The 26,510-nt window shown below is 39.4% G+C and overlaps 1 protein-coding gene and 1 long non-coding RNA gene across 4 annotated transcripts in view; both read left to right on the top strand.

Moving 5' to 3' along the window:
• Nucleotides 1-2,261, top strand: LOC133125805 (uncharacterized). Its single transcript, XR_009708457.1, has 4 exons — nucleotides 1-214; nucleotides 602-655; nucleotides 1,465-1,536; nucleotides 1,694-2,261. It is a non-coding gene; the product is annotated as an uncharacterized LOC133125805 (long non-coding RNA).
• A 6,968-nt stretch (nucleotides 2,262-9,229) lies between these two features.
• The window catches only part of LOC133126993 (nuclear receptor-binding protein 2-like), a 38,161-nt gene continuing 20,880 nt past the window's right edge, over nucleotides 9,230-26,510 (top strand). For 2 of the 3 annotated variants that reach the window (XM_061239567.1, XM_061239566.1), the window contains exon 1: nucleotides 9,230-9,860. In XM_061239567.1, the coding sequence (XP_061095551.1) occupies nucleotides 9,741-9,860 (120 nt within the window). In that variant the 5' untranslated portion in view covers nucleotides 9,230-9,740. Of the gene's footprint in view, nucleotides 9,861-10,488; nucleotides 10,623-26,510 lie in introns of those variants that run through there. The other variant, XM_061239569.1, reaches the window with a different exon arrangement.

Here is a 26,510-nt window from a genome sequence, read left to right as displayed (position 1 = left end):
AGCTACACATTAGTCTGTGAATAAAGAGAAGAGATCAGTTTCATTTCTATTATAGTCAGTTAATTTTGTACAGGTTTAGAGAAATGGCAATATACTATGCCAATTGACAGTATGTGTGCATACTGGTGTTTTTTTTTTTTGCCGTTTCATTGTAGAGGGAAATCAAAATGAAAAAAGAACTATGCACCAACAAGGAGAAGGAACAACTGAAGTGGTATATTTATTCACTGTTTTCTGTCTGACTTTAATGGTACCAGTTGAATACCATTAATTATTTATTTATATGTTTGTTTGTTTTTTCACATTTGCACATTGTGGAGCATAATGGATTTATAACTGAACTATTGACAAGTATTTCAAGATTTCAGATCTGCGCTTATCTAATTTTTGACCAAACTTTTCAGTTTTTTCAGGATTCTTTTGCGAACTGTGCGATGGTGCACCGTTTGCGGCATTGAGTCACAATTGTCTGGTCGACATCTATATTCACTAGCTATATTTTTGAACACTCAATTTAATCATTTCTGATACAACTATCCAGGTTTTATGTTATCAACCTCTTTTGTACACCCATGTCAACACAACACATTCTTCCTTTCAGAAATCTGATGTATATGCTGTTGTGTCTCATCAGAAGAAGAGAAACAAAAATAAGGTAATAGTCAGCACTGATTGTATTAGTTGGAATTATGTATAATTAAATTAATTTAAGCACCTATGGTGGTTCAATAAAAAAATAAAGCCCAGGAATGTGTTGGCCATGCCAAACATTTACAAATTGATCTCCGTGGGCCATTAACTTGCTGGGACTCTGGTACATCCTAATAAACAATTTCACTTAGTATTGTTTTAAAGAAAACTTGTACTTACCAACAGTCTTTTCATAATTATTAATAAATATAGCAGACGAGTAATGTGGCTGTAATTATGAGCTTATATACTATTCTGTGTATTAGATGTCCCAGAATCAGCATACTGAAATGAATTTGTCTTCCTTATGAAAAGATGTATTATTGTTCACTTAAATTAACTTAAAATCAAGCAGATCGGGAAGTGCAATGTGCTGATATGTAATTCCAGAAGAAAACCAAGAGAAACTTTCAATTATCATGTTTGTTATTGTTTTAATGGAAGGTGAAAAGTAACCATTATTCCAGTATACATCATTATTCATAAGAAATATTCATTTACATATTACATTTTGTGCTCTCTGAGCATAAATATTTGTATATGGAATTGTTAACCAGCATTGCTTGTTATAATAGTCCCAAGTTTTTCTTGCTTGTTTTGTTTTAGTCAATTAGCTGAATTTACTGAAGTGGATTAATAATACAGCAATGTACCAAATAATTAATCAAGGAAATGTTATGTTAGATTGTTGGAGGTAATCATAGCTAGTATTATTTGACTAATTATATAACTAATTTTTTACACTTAATCTATTTCTACACTGTTCCTTTCTAGGTCACAGAACCACCTTCAGAGGACATACATTATGCAGTTATTTCATTTCAGAGGAAAACCGAGGACAGAAAGGTAGTGCTCCAGGGCAATCTTTAACATTGATATGATGGCTGTATTTCATCTTATGAGCAACTATTGCGAGTATCCATAATATGTAGCCACTAGGCTGAATTCCCATGTTATGTATAGTAGCCATATACAAACCACTGACCAATCCTCTTTCTTCTAGCCATATAGGAACCCAGAAGACAGTGTCACTTACTCTGCCGTTGGCTTAAAAGGAACAGCAGACACATACTGAGGACGCCACAAAACACCCATGCCAAAGACGATGAACAGTCGAAAGAAAATATTTCAGAAACTACTGCTTCTCTCAAAGCCATGTAACCACCCTGAAAGAATATGGCATATTCCATATGCAGATATTTCTATTAATATTTAAAAACTGAGAAGCAAGTATTAAAAATAACAGTAGCAGTCTGGGAAAGGTCAGGAAACTATGTTAAGATGGTTTGGAGTTTAGTTCCCTTCTACATTAATGCAGAGGACACCTCCTGGGGCAGCATTCACTGCAAACCAGATTTATGATCATTATTTCACTAGGCACTATTTCAGCCATGCTTGATGTGCAGATGAAGTGCAGTTTATAAAGTGTGAAATTGTTTAAATTGTTTGAGATGCTCTTTGAGGGTTCCTTTTTTATCTGTAAGACATTATGTGAAACCACATTTCATAATTGTGTATAGGGGGCTGAATGTTGGTTGTAGTATTAATCAACACATCTAATGTAGCACTGCATTGAGTAGATATTCAACTGTGTATTTGTATTATGTAAATTGTTATGTAATGTGTCAATATTAAATCAGATTATATTTCAATAAAATATACTGTATACCAACGTCTCCAAGCTCCCTCATAGGTCTGCATGAAATCAGCTAATAAAGTGATGTAATTGCAGAGATGGTTGTGTCACCAAGTCTAAAAAAACACATAAAATGGCACCTCCGTACCAGAAAACTCTTTGGAAGGGTGGAACAAATGCAGCCCTTACTGAGGACAATCTAGATCACTTGATATCTATTAATCGTCTTGTCTAAAAATATCACAATGATCTCCATGTTCCGTGCAAATGATTATTGACAACTTGAATACAAGCCAGTGTCCCATACTGTTGTTTTTAAATAATGGTAGAGCATGGTGTGCACAAGTCCAGTAGTGTTCTGTTGTAATGGAATTGCTGCATAAGAATGATGAGTTGATGAGATAATCCTAGCACAGACAGACAGGACCTCTGAGTGACATCAATAATGTGGAAGCCTACAATGCAAATATACACCCACAAGAAAGCAAAAAGCCAAGACCTCCGTTAGTTACAGGAAACTGCAAATATAACAGTGCAAATATGATGAGACAAAAGGGTAGTTCTCATGGTGAGTTTTGGATTTTCAACATTACATAAATAATCAAATAATTGTATTTTCAAATGTATTGAATACTGATATGAATATGGCTGACAATTGCAGCCATTTAACAATACATGATATCTGAATGCGTTCTTTGTGCACAGTGGGTGGCTCTGGCCAGCAGAGGGTGCATATGATTAAGCTTGTAGAATAAAGAAATACAAGGAACATTTATGGATGATGAGCTACTACGCAATGACATTCTACACGTATAGTAAAACAAATACAGCACATGGAGCTTTATGGAATTGTCCATATTCTTATTTCTTAAAATATACACTCAATGACCATGTTATTAGGTTGACCTGGACACCAGCTTGTTATTGAAATCTCTATTTAGCCATGTGGCAGCAACTCAATGCATAAAAGCATGCAGACATCATCAAAAGATTATGTTGTTCTTCAGACCAAATATCAGAATAGGGAATAAATGTCATCCAAGTGACTTTGACAGTGATTGTGCCAGGTTTTAGTATCTCAAAAACTGCAGGTCTCCTGGGATTTACAAGTACAACAGTCTCTAGAGTTTACAGAGAATGGTGTGAAATGAATTCTCATGAATCAATACTTCCTTTCTTCTTTAACATGACTATCTGTCATCTAATTTACAGGCATGGCCTTTGAGACCACCATTGGTCTCAGCTGACCCATAAATAGAGAGCGCTCAAAATTCAACAAACAAAACAAGATGTTTCTACTGAGTATTATGGCCAGATCAAGCTAAGTATCAAAAGGAAGCAGTTCCTTGAGTGAGAACAAGCCCACTTTAATTACTGTGTCTGAATGTGTGAAGTGTGTGGGTGAAGGCATTATGAAAATGTATTTTATTTTAGTGCATGAACCAAATTTTCTATTGTGTTTGCATCTGTTTTGAACAGTTGGGTATGCTGTTTTGTCTGTAAAATGCATCCAGGCTATGTAAAGTTGCACACTTTATCAAAATGGCGCCATTCATATTTCTTCTTTGTTTGTCTCCTGTTTCCTGGATTGTAGTACAAGCAGATGTGCCTATAGGGTAGCAGTGTAGCTTGTTTTCTCACCTGGGCCACCTGGGCAGCAGCTCATCAGCATGTGGCTCTTCCCACTCTGACCTTATATTCAGTTGATTCAAGCAGAGGAGCCAGCTTGCAAGGATCATGTTTCGTAAATACAGTAAGTTGTCCAATAGGCTGTCCAGATCTGGACGGAGAATTCTGAGAGAGAGCTTTTCCTGTAAGGAAGAGCATGTCTTCGGCTCCAGGGTAGTGTGCCAAGTTGCTTAGAACATAGCACTTAGGAACAGAACAAGATGCAAACTGAGCCTGCTTGTGCACTGGCTTGGTAATTAATGTCTGGTGTACACATTTTTTTATTTGACATTTCAGTGTTCACTGGAAAAACTTCATACAGCATTCTCTGAATTGTCTGACTTCAAACTGAGATTTATGCTTATACAATGTGCTCTAGTGAAAGTAAGTAATTATTCTTGCTGACAGTGACCTTGGTGAGTGAAGACAGTCAATTGTTATTTAATATGGTGAGAAAACGGTGTGACCTTCCCCCCACCTCACCTCAGGTGTCTGATGTTTTCACATACTGTACCGGTGGGATGTGCAAACAGATAAATGTCCAATTAAATCATCATATCACTGGATTTATTCTATAGGCTACTGTACATTCATGTTTTACTAAAGATCAGTCTTCAAGCAGTTTCTTACAGAATCATACAGAACTGTTATAAAACATTTACATTTGGAATTACAGTCCTATTTTGGATAATAATAGCTGGAGATGTGAACAAATGCAAACACACACTGAAATGCAGGTATACAATTACAACATGATCACAAAGGTTTTTCTGATTCACAACCTAATTTTTGGATGGTGAGATTTTTTTTGTTATCGTCGAGGTGCCCAGATCTTATCCAGACAGTGTACAGACTAGAGGTGCCCAGCTCTTATCCAGACAGTGTACAGACTAGAGAAATAATGTGCCATTGTTCACTTGTTGATAATATTTACCAAAATGGAACATTCTTTCATTTTTCTTTTCTTCATTTAAACATTACATTCACATATTATCATTTAATTCAGAGCAACATGGTGGTGCAGTGAATAGCACTGTCACTTCACAGCAAGAAGGTATCAGGTTTGAATCCCAACCAAGGGCCTTTGCTGTCCTGATTCTATGGATTATCTCAGCCCCCAATAACAGTTGAAGATTACAGCCATTTTCACAACCTATTTTATCTTGTTCCTTATTCAGGTCACTTTACTATCCATTAGCCAACTTTGGCTATTGGAAATGTATGTTGCCCAATCTGCTTGTCTCTGCCAGCAGACTACTTCAGATTATTCTAAACACTGCTGCTCTGCTGGATTTAAATCTCCCAAAAGCTATTGTCACTGATTTCTAATAGTGATTCCCAAAGTCACACCTTTGACCCCTACAGGAACTCTACACTAACCTCTGTAACCTCTGGTTATCTATCAAGCCTCCACTCCATGTCTGCCTTTGGTCTACTGGTCTTAATAAACTGCCTGTAAACAGAAGTGAAGGACAGATCAACATCAGACACTGGCTGAAACAGGTCTATTCAGACTTGGATTTCAGAATTTGCATATGATATGAATATGATAACTCTATCATTAATTGGATTGTAATTTACTGTGGCATATTTGTAGCGGATTTGGATCATTGTCCATCACTATATGAGAACATGAGGCAATTTAGCTTCATGTCTAATTGGTTATTGACGTATAGGCAATATGATTTTTCATGTTGCTTTTCTACATTTTATTTGGGCTCTAAAAAAAAATCTTACTACTTAAATAAAACTATATTACTATTTACTGTTACAGTATATATTTTAATTACAACACTGTTTTTCTGGTTGATTCATTTTCATAGTCGGTCCAACTATTATGACCACTCTCCTCGTACATGTACATGACAAATAGGTTTACAAAACAGAACATCATAGCTGACTGATAAAAATAGGTTTGAAGTAGGTTCTGAAACAAGACAGAGGACAGATAACAAAAATTATACTGCCTCAACACACAAGAATGTGTTTTTTTTTTCTCTGCTTAACCAAAAAGTGCAATGTAGCACTGAAGTACCTTTTACCTTTTCAACCAATCAAAATGACTGATATACTATTGTTTTGGGCCCCGATTAAGATCCTACTAAATTCTCTATTTTCTCAACTAAAGCCAAAATCCCTTGGGATTTGGGTGGAGCCAGGCTGAAAGGGACTGAAAGGCTTAATGATTCCTTTTTTTGTACATTTGTATTTTAATATTTACATAAGGTGAGTGGCCATTGTGCAAATGAAATAATCCAACTGGTGTTTTCTCTAGAACTATGTACGTACATCATTTTGGGGTGTTTTTATATACCCAGAGAAGTAATCTGGCAAAAGCAGGGAGATACAAAGGCTTGACACACCAAAAATAGAATACAAGTTAAACTACATAGGGTAGATAAGGTAACAATAAAAGCACGACTTCTGATCAATGTGCACAATACCACAATGATTTATTTCATTTGCTGGACCAGATAGCAGACAAATTGCAGGAGGTAAAAAAAATCAGAAGACTTGGCAGCTGAATTCATAAACAGCTGTATCAACACAGATATCTACAAGGATCATGTTTCCACTATTAAACATCAACAGACTTGGTATATCACATTGAAGCCTCCTTTTAAAATAATAAACCAACGGCCAACATCCCACTCCCCCCATCCACCATGGGGGACAACACTTAATAGGATCAATACACATCAAGCTCTTCAATATAGCAGCCTCCGGCATATCAATACAATAGTATAACCAATACAGATCTAATGTATGTCATGCTAACGACTTAAGTATTTTTCAGTGGTTTCACTTTTTCCACAGATACATTCTGGTCACAATCAACAACACATTTCATGGTGGAGGCGAGAGGAAACCTTGAAACTGCATAAAATAAAATGTGGAGTACTGTGTGCTGCACTCTGCACTTGTATCAGTTAATAATCAAGTGGCTCTAGATAAGGCAACACATAATCGCTTGGCAGCATTAAATGAAGGAACTCCATTGAGCTTGATATATTATCAATCCAGTAATGGCATCATATAATGTCTAATATATCTTAATTCTAAAAAGCATTATATGGACATCCAGGAGACATTATAATCGGCAAACAACTCTCAGAATAAAATTATATGTGCATTTGATAAGGGATTATAGGCAGGTGATGAATAGAATACACTATGGCCTAGTTCCTCTTTTGTGGCTAACACAAAGGCTAACCCCTTTATGAAATAGAGGCATGCACAAATAAAGATTTTCTGGACATTGGTCCAACCATACAGTATCCAGTCCAGGTTTTTCAGAATGTTGGAATGATCTACCCGTTCAGTTTGGCTGTGCAAGCTTTTCTATGCCATGATGATGCCAACCCCTATTGAAACCTGCTGCAGACCCCTAGAGCCAAGAAAAAATGTAAGTAAAGATATAATAACAGGTACTGCACCAAAAAAGTGTGCAGTGTATATACAAAAAAAGCAGCAACTTTTCTGTCAAATGTTCTTCATCAGTCTACTACCAAAATGAAAAGTAAAACCTAAGCTGGTAACCATAGTCATGAGTTTGGCAAAAAAAAAAAGAATCCTAATCCCATCCCTTTTTGCGTTCTATACACTTCCAGCCCAATACAATGTATTATAAAGCATCTAAATATATGTCACATTTTCATCACAGTTACTGATAACTAACATATAGCACTCTAAACCAGAACAACTTGGATAACTTTTTTTTTTATGGGAATGGGAATTGATCCTGCAACCACCAAGTAACAAGCCCAGTTCTTTACCAGTACCTAATCTGACAAATTTAATTCGATACCGAATTATGGGCGGGCATCAATTTATAGTCTACGGTGCATTTTTAAGCAGGTAGGACAAATCTCGCAATCTACATTTTCTATATACCACTGCTATGTGTTCTAATGCTTCTATTTCAAGTATCAGTCCGCGGCGAAGTAGCCATTAGAGTCAAAATGAAAAACCGTTATATGCAAGACGATGCACGTCAATCACCTTGCAACAGTGTTGCCCAGAATTTGCAAGCAAGCATGGACGCAGAGCTACACACTGTCTCCGCTTCCACGTGATTCAGAAACTATCCGATGCAGGTCTTCATTCGTGAGAGAGATTTGTGTCCGTAAGCAGACAGAAGTGCGAGAGGTGACCGAAAATTGTAAACTTCTGGACCGGAGAAAGCAGAGCAGCGCTACTCTAAATAATAATACCCGGCCTGACGCGCCCCTTAGCTGTGATACAATTTCTACAATATCACTGTCTGTCGTGAGTTAAATACCCAAGTGATGCGTATTACTTGGACTATAGCCTACTGTAGATTAAAGCATCTATCACATTTGGAAAGCCGAAGAGTTAGCTATTAGGCTGCAATACCTATGAATAAGTATTATTATTTCTAAGATATGCTTGCAACAACAAAGCATCTACTTAGTATACATTGAAGAAATTAGTAGACATTGAACTAAATGTATCAGAGAAACCAGCTGAAAGCTTTGGATAGTGAAGATGAGGATAAGGGTTTACTAGCAGAGGGCACAGGATCCTAACAGAGTTGTTTTATGACCTCTTTGTCCACTGGCAGTTTGTGGGTTTTTTGTCTGGGCTTCTGAGTGGCTCTATCCATAAAGGTATTAAGGCCTGGCCAGATTATTTGTTGGCATGAGCCTCTATTCTGTCATTAGTCTTGGAATATTCAATGGCTAAAATGGGTTAAAGGGTCTTTGCATCAGATGTGTGGTTCTGCAGATTAGCTGCTATTGGTTCAAAGCCAGAGAGACATAATACTGTGTATTATACATAATTGAGAAAAATATCTAACAAAATGGAAAATAGTACACTTATATATATATATATATATATATATTACTGTTTGTATATTTGAAAATATATAGCTGTTGTCCATAAAAAGAGATTGTGAACAAATAATATCCAACAAAATATTTTTAGATTTGCCAGATATCTTGCAAAATGTATAAATATGGTAAGCCAAAACAAATGTCAACAATGGTTTTCAAAATAATTTTTGAAAATGAACAACAATTAACTATTGTCGCACAAAAGTGGCCTTTAAACACTTGACCTTTAAACACCTGTAGCCGATCAAGTATGGGGCTTCTGCGCTTGCTTTCTACTCTTTACGGTAGTATTCTCGGCTAAGAAAACGCTGTGAAGCAGAGCAACGCAATTCGTGAATGATACGTGCGGGGGTTGTCCAAAAAGGGTTGGTACAATGCGTGTAGAAAGTAAATACTGCGACGGAGACAGAGTAGAACGACGGCAGTGTGTCGCGCATATCTTTATTCCTTTGACTTGTTTGTGATTGTGTAGCATAAAGGCTACTCACCATAAACTCATTTGACTATTTTTATATTCCGAAGAACACAGAAAGGGATAGGCTATATTTTTCGAGGTCCTCTTGAAAATCATGTTTGGGGCTCATATAGCCTATCTGGGGTTTACTGCAAAAATAGTAATATCCGATTAATAGGCTACCCTTTGTCAGTCGAATTTTCATGCATAGTTTATGCCTGTATTCTGCAGTATTGGTGAGCGCATGTAGCAAGCTTGTCAGTTAGGGGATCCTGCACGAAGACCAGTCAGCGCTTAACAGAGGGGCTGTATTAATAGGCTGTTCTCCGGTATTGAACGCATTTTTTAGAGCCGATTTATAGACAAGCAACAGGAACTTGTGTGCACGTTGCGAAGAAGCCAAGGGCTACAATAAATCTGAACAGGGAATAAAATGACTATGTCCGTCCAGGAGAGGAATTCGGGGTCTGGGGGAAAGGAAGAAGAGAGCGAGGATGAAAGCGAAATTCTGGAGGAGAGCCCTTGCGGTCGTTGGCAAAGGCGAAAAGAGCAGGTTTGTCCCCATTCGGTTGTTGGTGGTATTCAAGCTATTGTGCCATTTTATTTTGCGATATTCAGTATGCAAAGTAGACAGTGGAAAAACACTGATGCAATTCCTCTCTCACACACAGGCATGTGATTTAGTCAACCTTACGACGAATTGAATGAGCTGTATATGGTCTTGAATATTGCCTGTAGCCTATGCATTTTTTAATTAATGGCATTAACTTTCTGGTTAATGTATAAAGTGCGTAAATATATACACTATGCAAGTAGTAACCCTGTCATAATGGATAATGTGTCGTATGATTCATGTTGAAGTTCAGGTTTCCTACTTTTTGCGAAGCAACTATTATAACTATGATGAGTCACTAATAGACTAATACTGGACATAAATTAGGTGACACATGATGTGGTCATGGCTCTATTGTCGTTTAGTTTCGTGGGTTCTTGGTTAAATTGGCGCTTAAAACAGGTGCAAACGATGAAAAGGTGAAAAAGGTGCAGCTCGTTCTGCTTGCCATATTGCGTAGTGTGGTTTACGCAAGGGGAAATAGCCTCACAAACCTGCAATTAGGACGGGCGGGGATTTTACTCATCACGGGGTGGGATTTAAAGAACCTGCAGCATATGAACCATTTCCTGTGGCCTAATCGTGATCGGATCACGTAATGACCAAAATAATGCGTTCACAGTTTAACGATTTTGATTCTACACCCTAATATTATGGACATACGCAACTAGCATTGGTTACAGCTAATATGGCTATCTGGAGGTAGGCTATCATATTTAAATTGATGCGGTGCCTCTGAAATATGCTTGGTCAAATGTTTGAGGTTTAAGAATTTCGCTGAATTGAATTAAAAATGTGCCAAAAAATAATACCACCATGAATATTTTCAAAGCATTCGTGCGTTTTATTTTTTAGAAGGAAAATGATTTAACTTGGACTATGCATATTTTGATGAGGTGTGTTCATGTAGTTGTTGTGATCTTTTTACGACCGTCAGAGGTTAATATTTAGAGCCCTTTACATGAAATAGTCTGGTGGCCTAGAGGCACGCCTCTAATGTAGATAAGGCGGAGCTTTTAAACCGAAGGTTATCTCCCTGGCACAAGGCACATACGTAGGCTCTATCGGTCCCCCAAACATTTGCGCTCACTCTCCCTCTCTGAAGTGTTTCCCCCTTTCTACTAAGGACAGTACTCTCCGGCCTGTGTTTTTCCATTCATTGATTGCCCATCAGTTTCACTTCAAAGCGAAACTGTTATTGGTCTCATGCCTGTGAACTGCTTTTGTCTGTCTTCCTGCATGGCTGTTTTAGGTTTTAGTTTGGCTCAGGACGTGTCCGTGGAAAAATGGTTAATCGGACTAATAGCAATGATCCATCCAATTATTAGGCGTTGCCATCATTTTGCGAGTTGGGTGTTTGAAATGATTTAAACAATCTGTTTATATACTTTATCCTCTCCTTCCGGTAATAATGAGCATAGATAAAAAAATAAAATAAATACAAGTATTATGCAGAAAACTACAAAGCTGGGAGAGATCAAGCTTAATAGGCTGTACATAAGCATATTCACTCAGTGAGCCCTTTATTAGGTAGACCTGTACACCAGCTTGTTAATGCAAATATTTAATCAGCCAATCATGTGGCAGCAACTAAATGCATTAAAGCATGCAGACATTGCCAAGAGGTTCAGCTGTTTTTAGGCCAAATGTCAGAATGGGGAAGAAATGTGATCTAAGTGACTTTGACTGTGGAATGATTGTTGGTACCAGACAGGGTGGGTTGACTGGTGAAAGCTGACAGTAACGCTGTCTGAACACACAACATGTCAAACCTCTAAGTGGATAGGTTATAGCAGCAGAAGACTTAAGTGTAAAAAATAAGTCTAATAAATACCTAATAAAGTGCTCACTGAGTGAATAACTACATCATATTTCAAAAGCTACCGTAGAGATATTGTCTGACAATGTGAATGACACAAATTTCAGCAGTAAAAGAACACGCTGCTCTTTTTTAACAAAGTGATTGTCTGCTGCCCAGCACTTGCTTGGGCTTCTTTTGTCTTTGGCCATGATGAAGCTGTAAAAAGGCAATGTGAAGATTTCACTAGAACAGGGAAAATTGGAAAGCACACACTACCAGTAGGCTATATTGGCAATATCAATGAAAATGTTTTTCTGAATGATAGCCAACTAAAGCCGTAGCTTAGCTAGGATTGTTTCCCTCATGCATACGCAAGATTCTAAGCTGTGTGGGAGGAGGACACTTCAAAGTCCTCAGTGGTCAGTGAGAGGTTGTGGACTTAGCATGGATATAGAGAAGCTCAGTCTTGTCAAGCTTCAGGTCATGGGAGGTCATCCTCCCAGAGATGTGAGTCAAGCAGGCAGAGATGCGTGGTGACCTCAGTATCAGGAGGGAAGGTGAAAAGTTGGCTGTCATCGGAATACGAGTGGTAAGAAAAGCCATGGGAAGAGATAACTAAACAAAGAGGCATGATGTACAGAGAGAAAAGGAGGGGGCCAAGAACTGAGCCCTGCGGGACACCGGTATCTTTGTGAAATTAACTTTGTCTTTTAAATCCCTTACACACATCACATAAGTCATGATGTTTGGAACCTTGCAGGCTTGTGACACCATGCAGCCAGCAGTTTATTTTATCTTTTTCCTTCATCTCATGGTATTGTATTGAAGTTGTATATCCCAGCAGAGCCAACCCTAGGGTTTTTGGTGATCCTAGACAAGAACAGAATCAATAAATCACATTCCGAGCTTTAATTGTGGTGGCCTGGGGATGGGTGTGGCCCTATACGACTGCATAGGGTGTAAACACACTGTGCCAACATGGAATGCACAGAATGCTAGATCAAATTCTGAATCAACTACCACTTTGAGGTTGAGGAGTTGAGTGTGCTTCTTTGTCTTTCAGTTAACCTCAGCCTAAGGTATGACATGAAAACCACAGCCAATTCCATCATTAGAGAGAAATAGTCAGTGGAAGAATAAGTCTGTTGGTGATGGCCCAGATCGATCCTTATGCTTGTGGTTAATGAGTGAAGCTATCTTCTCTGCCTGGAGCTGCAGGATTAAATGTATTCAAGAAGAGTCAATTTGTCCTGACATGCAGTACTGGCAGTAGAACGTATATCTGTTCTATGTAGGGTATAATTGGGCATGACTGTCTCTGGACCATTTTATATACAGTATGTCTCATGGTTTGTTTCAACACCACCCTCTTGGCAGCAGTTTGAGCAGTTGTTTGTGAGCTATGGTCATTTAGAACTAACTCGATTGTGACTGGCATAACAATTATACCTCCTTCCCCATCTCAATTCTGTTCCACATTTCAAACACAACCCCAGAGGAAGTAAAGCAGAATCCAAAGAAAGATCTGAAAAGTTCTGGGATCAGAGCAGAAATATTCAAATATCATGTCAGGGAGTGTGCACCTGCTGTATTTCCCTCCATAAGGCCTGCTGGCTCTTTTGTGGGTCCATAAGGTGCCAGAATTCCACCATTGAGAATGAGGGTGAGAGTGGGAGAAAGAAAAGCATTGAGGAGTTTAGCAGTTGAGCAGTATCCCAGTTATGAGCTTGAATAACCTAAGAAGGCTCTTGATGAGGGAGACCCTTCACTGTGCCCTCAGCACTGTGAACTGGAATTTTAAAAGCCAGAGGGAGATGTCTGAAATACGATCTCCTCCTGACAATGCCCCCAGGGGCAACATTATTAATTTTGCCTATTAAACAGAGAGGGGTGTCTCATAAATGTGACATCGTCATGATGCTGTGTCTCAGATGTAAATTATGAGCCGACTCGCAGAGCTTCTGCTGGTTTCTGTATGTAAACAAGAGGCTGGTTTGCTTATATTTGTGACGGTGTCTCTGTAGGAAGTGCTAGACCGATACAGTTGAATTTAATTGCTATGTCTTTTAAAATGATTTGTTTTAAGGGCTGTGAGATGGCTTTGAGTCTTTCAGAGCAGTCGGTCCTGGGGGCCCCCTGTGTATGCTGGTTTTCGTTCCAACCATAATTGCTGTCTCAGAATTTTAACAAGCAGTTAATTTGGCTTAATTAGGTGCTTCATGTTTAGAGGGATTGTGTAAGTCACATTATGTCAGAAATAGCTATGCATGCCATGCATTATAAGTATCCCGGCTATAAATTCATAGCAGGTATACTTGTAAAATGGACATGAATGACCTTTTTTATCTCCAAATTACTCCTTAACTTTGCTATTACACAACTATGAAATTTCGAACCCAAAGAAAATGTGTAGTGTCTACAAAGTTTCATTTACCAGTGAAATGTAGTTGCACCTTTTTCGGGTTAATTCATTTGATAAAAGACAAAGTTGAAAGCCTGCAGGTCTAAAGCAATATGTCATTCTCCCTTCTGGCAGTTCCAGGCTTGTATCCATATTGTGACCTTGATTGCCACCCCACCAATGACTGTGTTGCAGGTGAAAAGCATATTTTACAGTGCTACAAGCACTTAATCAAAGCTTTGGCAAGTCATTGACTAACTTCAGCTGAAGTTGTGGTCTCATTCAATTTCAAAAGAGGAACTACATCTATTTTATAGCCAAACCATTTGTTTAAATTTTGAAAGGTTCTGGCTACACAGGTCTCTTATAAGCAACTTGTAAAAGTGTTGATTTAGAAACATTAAACATTGTGGAGCCAGCTATGAAAAGACAAATATGTAAAACAGTGTTTTTCTTAGACATGGGCGTCACATAGTGTGTACCAAATTTACTTACAAGAGTGCTCATTTGTTTCACTATGCAGTTGATAAATGCACAACAGGACTGCATATGTATTATTAGTACATTCCTTTAGTACTAACGTAACTGACCTTTGTGATGGGTGAAGGCATGCTTTATTGCTTGATGTTTTTATGGTTCCATTTTATTCCTCCTGACTACAACTTCCCTAGTCTCGCAGGTTGTAGTCAGTTTGGGATCAATTCAGAAATGTTTGTTGTATTCATACTTTTACCATTATGTAACTAACTGCAGTATTGTGGACTAACCCTAAGGTTTATGAATTCAGATAAATTAAAATGCATTCAGTTAAGCTAATAACAAATCATTATTTTTCTTATCTTAATTTCCACAAACTATGGGCGAGCATAGCTATAGCTCAGTTTAAATACAAGCCGCAAACAAACGCAGACTGACAGCTTGCTAATTTGCAATGAAGTTATAAATTATAATCTTGCTCGTTCCACCCATATATTTTAATATACAATAAGGTACTGCACAATATGCACTTTACAGTGTCATTTGTCATTTGCGTAAAATAGCTCTGTAATTTACTACACTGGTTTCTATTCATTGTGGTCTGCCAGACGAGCTCGCTGGTTTGATGACGGTGAAGTCGGTAGTGCAGTAGTTTAGCCAACCCATTCAGACAGTCTCAGACTTAGCTTGTATGCCATGGATGAGTTTGTCTTAGCCGCCCTCAAGCATTCAGAAGCTGTAATGTCTTTTTTGCATGCGGTTTTAACATACATAACAAACATTTTAATTGTTTGGAAATTACTTCTTGATTATTTTTTTGCATTGTCCGATTTGAACATTTCAAATGAGCAACCGAGTAACTGAATATTCACTTTAGCAGTTATTTTAGCAAAAAGATCAGGTTAAGTTTCTATTTTTACATATTCATTTAAATAAGTGTAATTGTAGCACATGTGAACATTGCTCATTTTGTTAATGTATTTGAGACAGAGAGCAGATAGCGCTGCAATCTGAAAGGGAGGAAGATTTCCGGCCCTGGTATCCTCAACAGGGGGTGGCGAGAGGGAGGTAGCATAACGAGGGAGGTAGCATAACGTCACCCAGGATATTTAGGGAGCTGTCTCTGCGTGAAAGCACTTTGCCTTTGGGGTGCAGCCAGGAGTGGGTGCCAAACCCCCGGGAAACCGAACAGCCTCCTCCCATCACATTGGCTGGCAGCACCAGAGGGAGCGCTGAAGAACGAGGTCCTCTTGGGATAAGAAATGCAAGCAGCAGGTGCTCAAGTGTGGATCCCATTGCCAAGACCTGTTGTGTGAACAGATTTCTGAGATCGTGAACAGATTTCTGAGATCGTGAACAGATTAAAAAAATGCGAATGATGTTCCCGTGTTTTGTGAACACATCTGCGGATACGCTTCAAGCCTCTATTTTCAGCATATTAACTGAGTTCTTCTCACTTCTTTGGCAGCTTGCCTTGCCATCATCCTTTGTGGCAGTTGAATCTGATGGTGAACTACTGATACATTTCTTGATTCATATATTTCATATGTTCTCTCCCTGTACACATAATAGCATGGTGATTTTCTTTGTCCCATGGCATCATTTTACGCTTACATTTTGGGTATTTACCACATGCTCTTACCCAGTGTGAATTACACAGCTTACTTTTTTTTTTTTAGGTCATTCAAACTGCTGAATATTTACTGAAGCAATTCAGTTGAAGTGCCCCTCTTGGGAATCAAACCTACAGTACAAACTTGGCATTGGAAGTCCAATTCTTTCCCTGTTATACAACACTACACAAATCTTATGTTGTTTGTGGTACTAAATTTATTGTCTGGTGACAGCACTACTGTTGATGCTTGGGGAAATAACCAGGGACTTCTCCATGGTGACTTTGTTCAACTAGTTCCTTTGGGCCTGATGCCTAATGTATCAAATCTGCACAGAATCACTAATAAAACTGTTAGAATGCACAGAAAGTGGATTGTTTTGTGTATAAAAAAAAACCTAATTCCTATCGGCTTTCTCATGCATGTTTTCTGGGGTAATTGCCACTTAGATTTTACATTTTATCAGTTCTGGTAGTCAATTGAAAGATGAGGTGAGTAGTTGGAGATATGTTTATGTTATTGAAAAATTAGTCATTTTCTCACATTTCTTTTCTGTGATACTCACAGTAATACAGAATACTCTTGATTATGCTTTGTTGTTCACGCAATTTATCAGAATACAACAAAATTATCTACAGAGACACCCTAGGTAAAAATATATATATATCTATATTGAAACGCTGGAAATCTTTGCTCTTGGTTTTTTGAATGGATTAGTTTGCTAAATATATTGAATTTGCAGCATTGAAATCCCAGGACTGTATGTATATGATAATTGTTGATGTTGGTCTAAGATGGCTGTAATTTCTCCTGTCATCAGCAGAGTCTCCATAGTGGCCGTCTGAGCATACAAGTCCTCTCCACTTAGAGAAGCCTGTCACTCGTCAGGGAAGTGTTGTGAAGGCCTCATTAAATTGGAGATAAACCACTCCTCCCTCCTCAAATGTCAAGACAAGAGACACCCAAGTAGATTAAGAGGCCCACAGAAAGGGATGTCAGTATATGAACAGTTCATTTTAGTGTTATACTGTGAAATTGTTTTATTTAAAGTGGCAACCATTTATTCAGAAATATGCTTTTTTGAAGTTTCTGCATATTCACTGAGATTACAGTAAACTCGCAATGATGATAAGGACAAAAATGGCTTACATTATATTAATGGCATTTGGCAGACGCTCTTATCCAGAGCGACTTACAGTTGATTAGACTAAGCAGGAGCAATCCTCTCCTGGAGCAATGCAGGGTTAAGGGCCTTGCTCAAGGGCCCAACGGCTGTGCGAATCTTATTGTGGCTCCACCAGGGATTGAACCACCGACCTTGTGGGTCCCAGTCATGTACCTTAACCACTACGCTACAGGCTGCTGTCTCAGCACATGCAAACACAATTGCTGTAGTTAGCTGTGACATAGATGATTAAAATCAGCCACAGACAGAACTAGTAATTGGTAGTTTCCTTGTGCTTCCATTACAAGTAATGTACCAACGTCTGATTTTTTTATGTGCCAGGTAGAGACCTACAGTAGTTTTTCCACCAGCATTTTCACCCTTCTTGTTGCTCATGTTAAAATGTGAAATATTTGCCTTCCTGTGTACTACCAGTGCTTGTAGGTCTATTCTCTTGCCACATCATCACCGCTTAATTATGACTGCTGACAAGCATGCTCATTTTCATGCATGTGACCACTTCTCACTCCATGAGCTGAAGTACACTGTAATTGCACTAGACACATTATGTACACACGACCCTGGGGCACATCAAGGCAGGAAAAGCCTTAGCTTAATGCACCACCTAGTAACACAACCCCACCCCCCCTATTTTTCATGTTGCAAGTGCTGCATATGTGTGATGTCAGGTTGCCCCAGTGATCATTAGACTTACCAGTATTGTTTTTTTGTTTTGCAACAGAGCATAACCTCAGTTCCTCCTCTGAAGTATATACTTCATTCATACATTCAGATGAGATGGCAAACAGTCACCATACTTGTCTGACAGCTTCTTTGCAAAAGGCTGCCTCACTCAAAATACAAAGAGCGTCTGCATTTTGCGGCTTTTCCGGTGTCGTTCTTCTGCATGTTAATATTCCTGTCATCTTTTCTATCTTTGTATAAAATGTGTTCCCTTTGTCTTTGCCTGTTGAAACAAGGAAGTTATATGAAATACAGTATATATTAATTCAAATCTATATATCAAGTTTAAAGCATCAATGCAGTTTATTCAACAGGTTTCCTGCCGGTGACATTCAACATAAATGTTGTATCATATAATTAGCTGAGCATAATAGATTCCTGATCTGTTCTCCCAAGAGTAGTTTATTGATATTTGATTAAGTTTGCAGGGCTGTATTGTACTTTCCATTTTATTTGGAGTATTGGACACAAACAACTTTTTTTACTTCATTTGTGGGTGGTAAACGCAATTGTAAAAAGTAAATGAGTAATTACTGTACCGCCATAATTCAGTATTAAAATGAATAACACATTTATGAGGGAAAATTATGAGCAATGGAAATGAGTGTTGGTAACAATGGAGTGATGACTTGAATAAAATCAGATGTAGTCTCTTCTTGTGGCAGGCTAACATTTGCAGGCGGCTAAAATGGAGGCCTTCGTTGCTGGGGAGGTGTTACCCAACTATAGTGGTGGAAAGTGTTTGCAGATGATGCTATGCTACTGTATGCCAGATGGCTGTCTTCCACTCTTTGTTTCTGTCTTTCCGCTTCTCTGTGTTTCTTTCTTTCTTCTGTTTGGAAGCTCTGTAAAGCTTCATACAGGCCACCTTGCAGCAGTTCCAAAAATGCTATAAAAACCTGTCATTTTGAATCTCCATTTTCATTTGCCCTGGCCTCCTTTTGCTAAAGCCAGCTAGAGTTGAATTGAACCAGAAGCCTTTACATGCAAAACTGAACCCGATTGACATATTTTGGTTAACCCTGCGTCTGCTGGCGCCTATTTTCCCAGAAACATGAAAAACTGGGTCTGCATTAGAAAAAAACAGCTAATACAGATGAGTGTAAGTCTTCAAAATGATTTAAACTGTAGGAGCTGTTTATTGAGTGTGTCCTGAGTGTTTCTATATTTCTAAGCAAGGTACAAACTAGCCTAAATTATAATTCTTCAAATGAATTCTTCAATTCCATTCCTATGCAAGCTTCCTTAGTCACAGCACTCTTTAGTTCTCTTTAACCATATTTCACAATTCAGTGCACGGATTACCAAGGAATGTGGTTTAACAAGATCTGAGACTGCTGAATAATTTTGATACAATTTTGAAGTATTTGATATGCAGGTATGGAACTGATGAGGCAGATGGTAAAGTTTATCCCCTGAAGAAGAAAAAATGTATACAGTAATACAGTAATGTATGAGTGTAAGTTTTAGACCTGTGCACATCTAACTTGAGGCTCACTTGACATTTTTAATAATGCCCTGCAGTGCACTCTTTGCAGGCAACAAGCTGGATCAAGCCTCTGGCCATGGTTTTCCGAAGTAGCATAATAAAGGGATTCTATAGTTTTAACTACTGAGTGATAAGATACCCCTGATTATGTTTCTGCTATGGCCTGCTTGCTGGTAAAATACCTGGGTGGATGGGGCCACCTTACTCAATGACTCTATCCAGACCTTTAGTTCTGGTATCTTGCAGTTGAGGTCCTTTTAAGTGCTACCATATGATCATTATTTTATTATGCAAGTTTTTTTAAACGGGGGATCTGTGTGTGTTTTGTTTAGTAGACCTACATTACTGATCCTGGATTAGAATTTAATCTTTTTTTAAGATGGCTACTTTTGTGAAAAAGATGTCCTCTTTCTCCATTGTGTAGTGTGTTCTCTGTGCGTTCTGCTGCGAGCATTGGGCATGGGCAAATAGGTTTACTTAAACAGTAATTGGACCAAACACTTGAGTCAAACACACTGGCAGACTTCCAGATAGAAATGGAAATATCCCCAGTTTCTCAAGGGAAATCGTATTTGAATTGGAAGGTGAGGAAACCAGGAGATTAAGCAGTATTTTATTTTTACATCAATTTGTATGACATTTTTATTCCTACAATAGTTTGTCCATGCTTTTTTATGAGTACAGTGAAGTGCCCAGTCAAGTGCAGCTAAATTTGCATCAACCTGAGTGCTTCTGAGTGCCAACATCAATGACATCTGTCTAATATTGCTCTGGTATTGATTCATACCATACTCTATGATCTCCAAAAACTCACTTGAAACTGACCCACAGTATGTGTGTGTCTTTAATGAGAGATCAATTTTGTAATGCTCTATATCTGTAGTAGTAGGGGCATAATTAATTGTGTTAAACAGTTTCCTCGTGTTCAAGAGGAAAACTTAAGTATAGCGAGCTTAAAGGTCTTCCAATGTGTTATGAAAAACTGTGCTTACTGTGTATTGCTTTGGTTACTGTATTTCTACACATGTGGTTACTGAATTCCAGCCTTGCTTCTTATAAACCTGTTGGATAATCACCTTAAGTTGTGGCTTCTTGAATATCTGGCTCATTTTACTTAGAAACAGTTATGAGATTGCTTGGAGGTCAACTGTATATGCTCTAAACATTACAATACATTGCTTGGATGATGCCCCATACATGAAATTGTTTTTGTATTATATCATGCAAAGCACTAGATTAGTGCAGGAAACCATATGCAAAACAGATTTGTATATGTCTTCAGCTCTGGAGCCCAAGAATGCAATGTTTAAAAAATAATAATAATAATAATTTATTACCATAACCATATGCAATCACCAAATTGAATATTCTGCTATACTCTACTGGTACTGTTCTGTAATGGCTTGTCAGCCTGAAAGGAAAGTTGAAAGGCAACTGTGCTTTGGGGCTTCCTGTTCCTGAATCCTCAGCTCCTTGTGTTAGTCAGCCTGCATGGGAAAATTCTTGACCCTGGACATATTCTAGACTGTAAATACTGGATGGAGGCCTTCCTCTTCCCTGACCCTCTTCAGCCCCACATCTGTGGTTATGACCCTTTAGGTTCAAGCTGCACTGGCACCAGAACTAAGAATTTGGTTTCTGGTTGGCCTGAATAGTGTCCCCGCAGGCCTAACCTCCTCAGATCTTCTCATCCCCTGAGCCACCGCTGACTTTAGGATTTGATCAGAGTGAATCCCTCTGTGCTCATCTGCAGTTCAAGTTCAAGACAGTGTATGGACAATTAAATGCAATTTCAGGTGATTCAATTGACAAATCTTCTCCCTCAGGGACAGGAACAAGTTGGATTTGGAGCTATTCTGTAAATGCTATAAATGGCCTACAGAGACATAACAAATTGGGTCTGCGCTCCAGTTTTACCCAATGGAGATGAATGTTGGATGTACAGGTTTGGATATGGCTTCAGCAGGTGCAGGATGCTTGGATTATAGGCCCAAGTGGGAATTCAAACAGGTCCTGCTAGCATGAATGCTTGTATTGTTGTACAACAGTGTTGGGCTTCTGTTTTGGCTATTGTGTGGAGGCAAGGGTGTAATTGAGAGGGTAAGGTGGACGCTGTCTTGGGGTCTCTGTTATGCCTCATCTAATCTTGTAACAACAAAGCCAAACAAATACCAGAGCGCTTGTGTGTAAGGGCCTTAACCTTAATTTAAACATGCTGATTAATCAGGCCTCACTATTTGTTATGTTGTAGTGCAGAATGGAAATGGAGGAGGGTTAGTTATAAATTGGGGATTTGTAAGATTTTAAATAATTATTTTCCATTTATATATTATTCAGTTGAATAAACACACTCCAAGCAGCTTGGTATTTGTGAAGCATCTACACCTTTGCACCTTTGGAATGACAGTAAGTGACCTGGAAAAATAACTACAAGGAAAGTCTGGAGGATCTATCCATAGCTTTTAGTGAAAATCAGACCCCTTCATGACCTTGGGGATCAGAAATCTGTATTGCAGAAACTGACTTAAGTTACTGTCTTAATGTATTCCATATCAAATTAAGATTTCTGTCTTCATCTCTGAGTAGGTGGAGGGAAAGTAAATATTAATTTACATTTATAATAAGTCATGTTTTCATTCATAACATTGCTCATTTCTGCTGGTTTTCTGAATCAGACATGGAACCACCTTGTATTTGAATTGAATTCCTATTCCCATCTGAAAATGTTATCATTGGGAACATAGTTAGTCACAGCAGGCACAGTGAGAGTTTGAAACCTACCTCTGCTCTGGGTCTGACAGTACATGGCTACTTTCTAAAATTACTTGACTCTAAATGGGATACTGTACTGCAAGGTAGTGCTCAGAAAGAATGCCTTTATGTCTCAAAGGATGACTGCTTGGGTTGCTCAGTACAATATGGACATTCATACACAACACAAGAATGCTTGATGACAGCAGGTGGTTGTATGAAAAGATTAAGATCTTGTCTGTGAATCTGTCATCAATAAATTGCTTTTTGGTGACAGTTTACCTATTCCAACAGTCATATGACTTCACGCTAGCATTAATATCATACAGCCCTGGTGTATGTTATTATAAATGACCCCCCCCTTTACTGGCTCAAATACTGGAATACCTTGAGCAGCCCTGCTGAAAAGGTCCTCCAGGATTCATGAGCAGTCGATGAGAAGATGATGAAGTTGTGTTGGCACCAGCTCCTTATCATGCACGGTGTCCTGTATCAGTAACGTGATCTATCATCGCCATCGCCGTTCTTCATGTGACAGGGGCTCTGATTCTGTGGAAAAAGTTTTTCCTGTTTATGATGCAGGAGTAATGTGACACTCACTTGAGTGCGCATGTTCTTGGTCATGTCGTCGTCGTCGTGTGGGCAGGTGTTCTCTCCACTCCCCCAGGCCCGGGGGCGAGGGGCTATCCTTTTACCCCCCCGAGCCTGGGGGGGGGGGGTTCACCCGGGCTATATTTCGGGACACACCTCCAGCAGCCATGCCACCGAGTCGTCATCCAGAACCGTCAGACCATGCATCCCGTTGGGTGCCCGATAGATCGGGCAGTACAGGATGACATGGTCTGCGGTTTGTTCCTCTGCGCCACACTCACAAACCGCACTGGAAGCCAAGCCCCATCTGTGCATCGATGAGCGGAAACGCCCGACACCGGTCCGGAGGTGGTTAAGCCTCACCCATGCCAGTCTGGGCAGGTCCACCCCGATAGGGGGGAAACCGACGTCGGGGATGAAGCCACGGAGTCTGGAGGTGTTCTCCTCCCACTCCGTGCTCCAATTGTAGTCCGCCCATCGTGCCGCACTGATGTTAAGATCTCTACATTGCTGCAGGAGTTCCTGTGCGGCAGGCACAAATGGGTGTCTCGACTTGAGGCGCCGGGGAGGCTCAGATGTTACAGCGAGCCTTTCATAGAGCAGATGGTTTGGCCGGCGCCCCAGCCTGACCCGGCTAGTCGCCTCATCAATGCCACTCGACATGTTAGTTCCTTGCGCAGTGACTCAAGGTGTCGGCGAAACATGAGCGACCTGTCCAATGTCACGCCGAGGTAGGTTGGCTCGGTGCAGCATGGCAGGGGTGTTCCGCCGATATGTACTCGGAGCTCACGTTTGGCCTCCCTGTTGTTGAGATGGAAGGCTGCCGACACCGTCTTTGCCTCACTGAGCTTCAATCTCCATTTCTGGAGGTAGGCCACTAGTGTCTGCATGTCCTGGCTCAGAGTCCCCTCCACAGACTGCCAGTCTCGAGCGGAGTATACCAGGGCGAGGTCGTCTGCATAAGCATACTTCCGCGAGACTGTGTTAGGCAAGTCATAGGTGTAGATGTTATATAGGAGGGGGGCCAGGACAGATCCCTGGGTAGTTATCGTCTTGGTCATGTGGTTGTACATAAGTGTCAGACTGAGACCAGCACTGGTTTATCTCTGTACGTGGACCTGTGGACTCAGCAATGAGAGTCAGATCATACAGTAGGTTCACTAACATGCCACTTAACTGGATTTGATAAAGCTGACCAGCACTGTTCTGGACCTGCAGCTGAAAGTTAGCTCAAGGATATCACCCACTAAGCAAATTATGGTGGAAAGATTATTAGATTCAGTAAAGGAAATCTCTTGATCCCAATGTCACAAAAAACTGCCTGTTTTTCAGCACTGTGCATATAGCATAACTATACTGTTTGTGAATACCAATACATTCAGCAGATGCTCCAACCCTTAACGACATGCACAATCATATTTACGTATACATTTACATGTTAAAAGTATATGGTTAAACGGTATTTGAATGTTAGTACGTTTGATCTTTGTCTGTACTTCAAAAGATTTGGTGTTTCTTTGTGACCTCCTTTGTAACCCATAAGCCAGGGGTAAATGATAAGTAATCATTCAGGATAAATAAGAAAAACATTTAATTTGGTGTTCATTTAGTGTTTTTCTCCTCAGTAAAGTAGTAGACAAAGGATGTCCTTGACTCCTTGGCCAATTGCTGGAGAGCTTGAGGCCTCGGTACAGTAAGATTACTGTGTGGAGGGTAGGCCTGTGAGGTTGTGAAATCAGACCAGAGGTCAGTACAGTGAAAAGGGGGATTAAGTATCTGGAGATAAGAACTTAAAAGGTTATGTGAATAAGCACATGTGCAAACACACACACACGTTAATTAAAATCCCTGAGGTCATGAAAAGTGCGATGTAAATGCAGTCCATGAATTAACGTTAATCTTGGAATCTATAGAAAGAATGGTAAATACAACCAAACAAGCAATGCAGTTCTTGTGGTTTGATCATTTTCCTGACTGCCTGTCTCCAATTGTTTGGTAGGGCACAGACGCCCATCTTCATCAGCTCATATTTGTTGCCACAGCAGTCAGCTGTTGGTGTCATGACTACTCTGTAAAATGTCATGCTGTTTCTTTAGGGTGAAATCGGTCCTTTCCTTTGAAAAGGCTTTTCCTTTTTTTACTGTCTTTTGATCCGTGGCGGTTATTGCATGTGTGTAGTCATCACTATGTTCACAGAATGCGAACCATCCATGTTGGGAGCAGCAGAGAGTAATTTCCAGAAAGATTGGAGAAAAAGCTATCCCCCACTTTGCATGGATACACACTTGAAGCAGATCAATACACAGAGTTATGAAGTCTGCTGAATGATGCTTAGGTAACCTCACATTGGGAGTATACAAGCTGAGACCACAGGCCCTGTTGGTCTAGATACAGACACTTAAGCATTAGCCTACTTTTGTATGGCTCTCAATTAAGGGGAGGTACCACAGATGAAAAGTGTGATTTTTTGGCTGGGTAGGTGAATTTTGAGATTGTGATATTAGCACTTAATTTACAGTGGGGTCCAAAGGTCTGGGACCACCAGTGAAAATACTTCAAGTTTGCATTCTTTTCTAATTTAATACAAACGTTTTAATTACAAATTATATTATCAGCATTGCAATTTGAGTGAAAAGTTGAATCTTTGCAAAATTGACATGAATTTCAGAATTTCTTTGTATTGGTAAGTCCCACTTTTGCTTTAATGGCAGCGCACACTCCAGCTTGCATGGACTCCACAAATCTGTGCAAAAGCTGATATGATACACGTTATCCCAGCATTATTTAACAATGTTCCAAAGAGCATCTTTTGACGTTACTGAATACTTTGCTTTTGTCAGTCTTCAAGTGCCCTCATAAATATTTAATGGGGTTGAGGTCAGGTGGATTGTGGGTTGTGCAGCACTCCTTTCTTTTTTAGTCTTCAAGTAGTTCTTGCAAAGCTTTGAAGTAACTTTAATTTGTTTAAAATTTATTTATTTTCATCATTACATGACCCCCCCCCCCCATATATACAGTGAGAGCAATAATTATTTGATCCCTTGCTGATTTTGTAGGTTTGCCCACTTACAAAGAACGGAACTGTGTAGAATTTTAATCATAGGCACATTTTAACATTGAGAGACAGAATATCACAAAATAATCCACAATAACAACATCATATACATTTTATAAGTATTTGATCCATAGAACAATAGGACTTAATACTTGGTGGAGAAACCTTTTTTGGCAAGCACAGAGGTCAGACGTTTGTTGTAGTTTTTCACCAGGTTTGCACAGATCTTGGGAGGGATTTTAGTCCACTCCTCTTTGCAGATCCTCTCCAAATCCTTAAGGTTCCAAGGCTGTCGCTTGGCAACTCGAAACTTCAGCTCCCTCCACAGATTTCCAATGGGATTTAGGTCGGGAGACTGGTTAGGCCACTCCAGGACCTTAATATGCTTCTTTTTGAGCCACTCCTTTGTTGCCTTGGCTGTATGTTTTGGGTCATTGTCATGTTGGAAGACCCATCCACGACCCATTTTCAGTGCTCTCACTGAGGGAAGGAGGTTGTCACCC

This window comes from Conger conger, chromosome 4 (assembly GCF_963514075.1).
Source record: "Conger conger chromosome 4, fConCon1.1, whole genome shotgun sequence".
Taxonomy (NCBI): Eukaryota; Metazoa; Chordata; class Actinopteri; order Anguilliformes; family Congridae; genus Conger; species Conger conger.
Note: the sequence above shows the minus strand (reverse complement) of the source record. Positions and strands in the feature narration are given on the sequence as shown.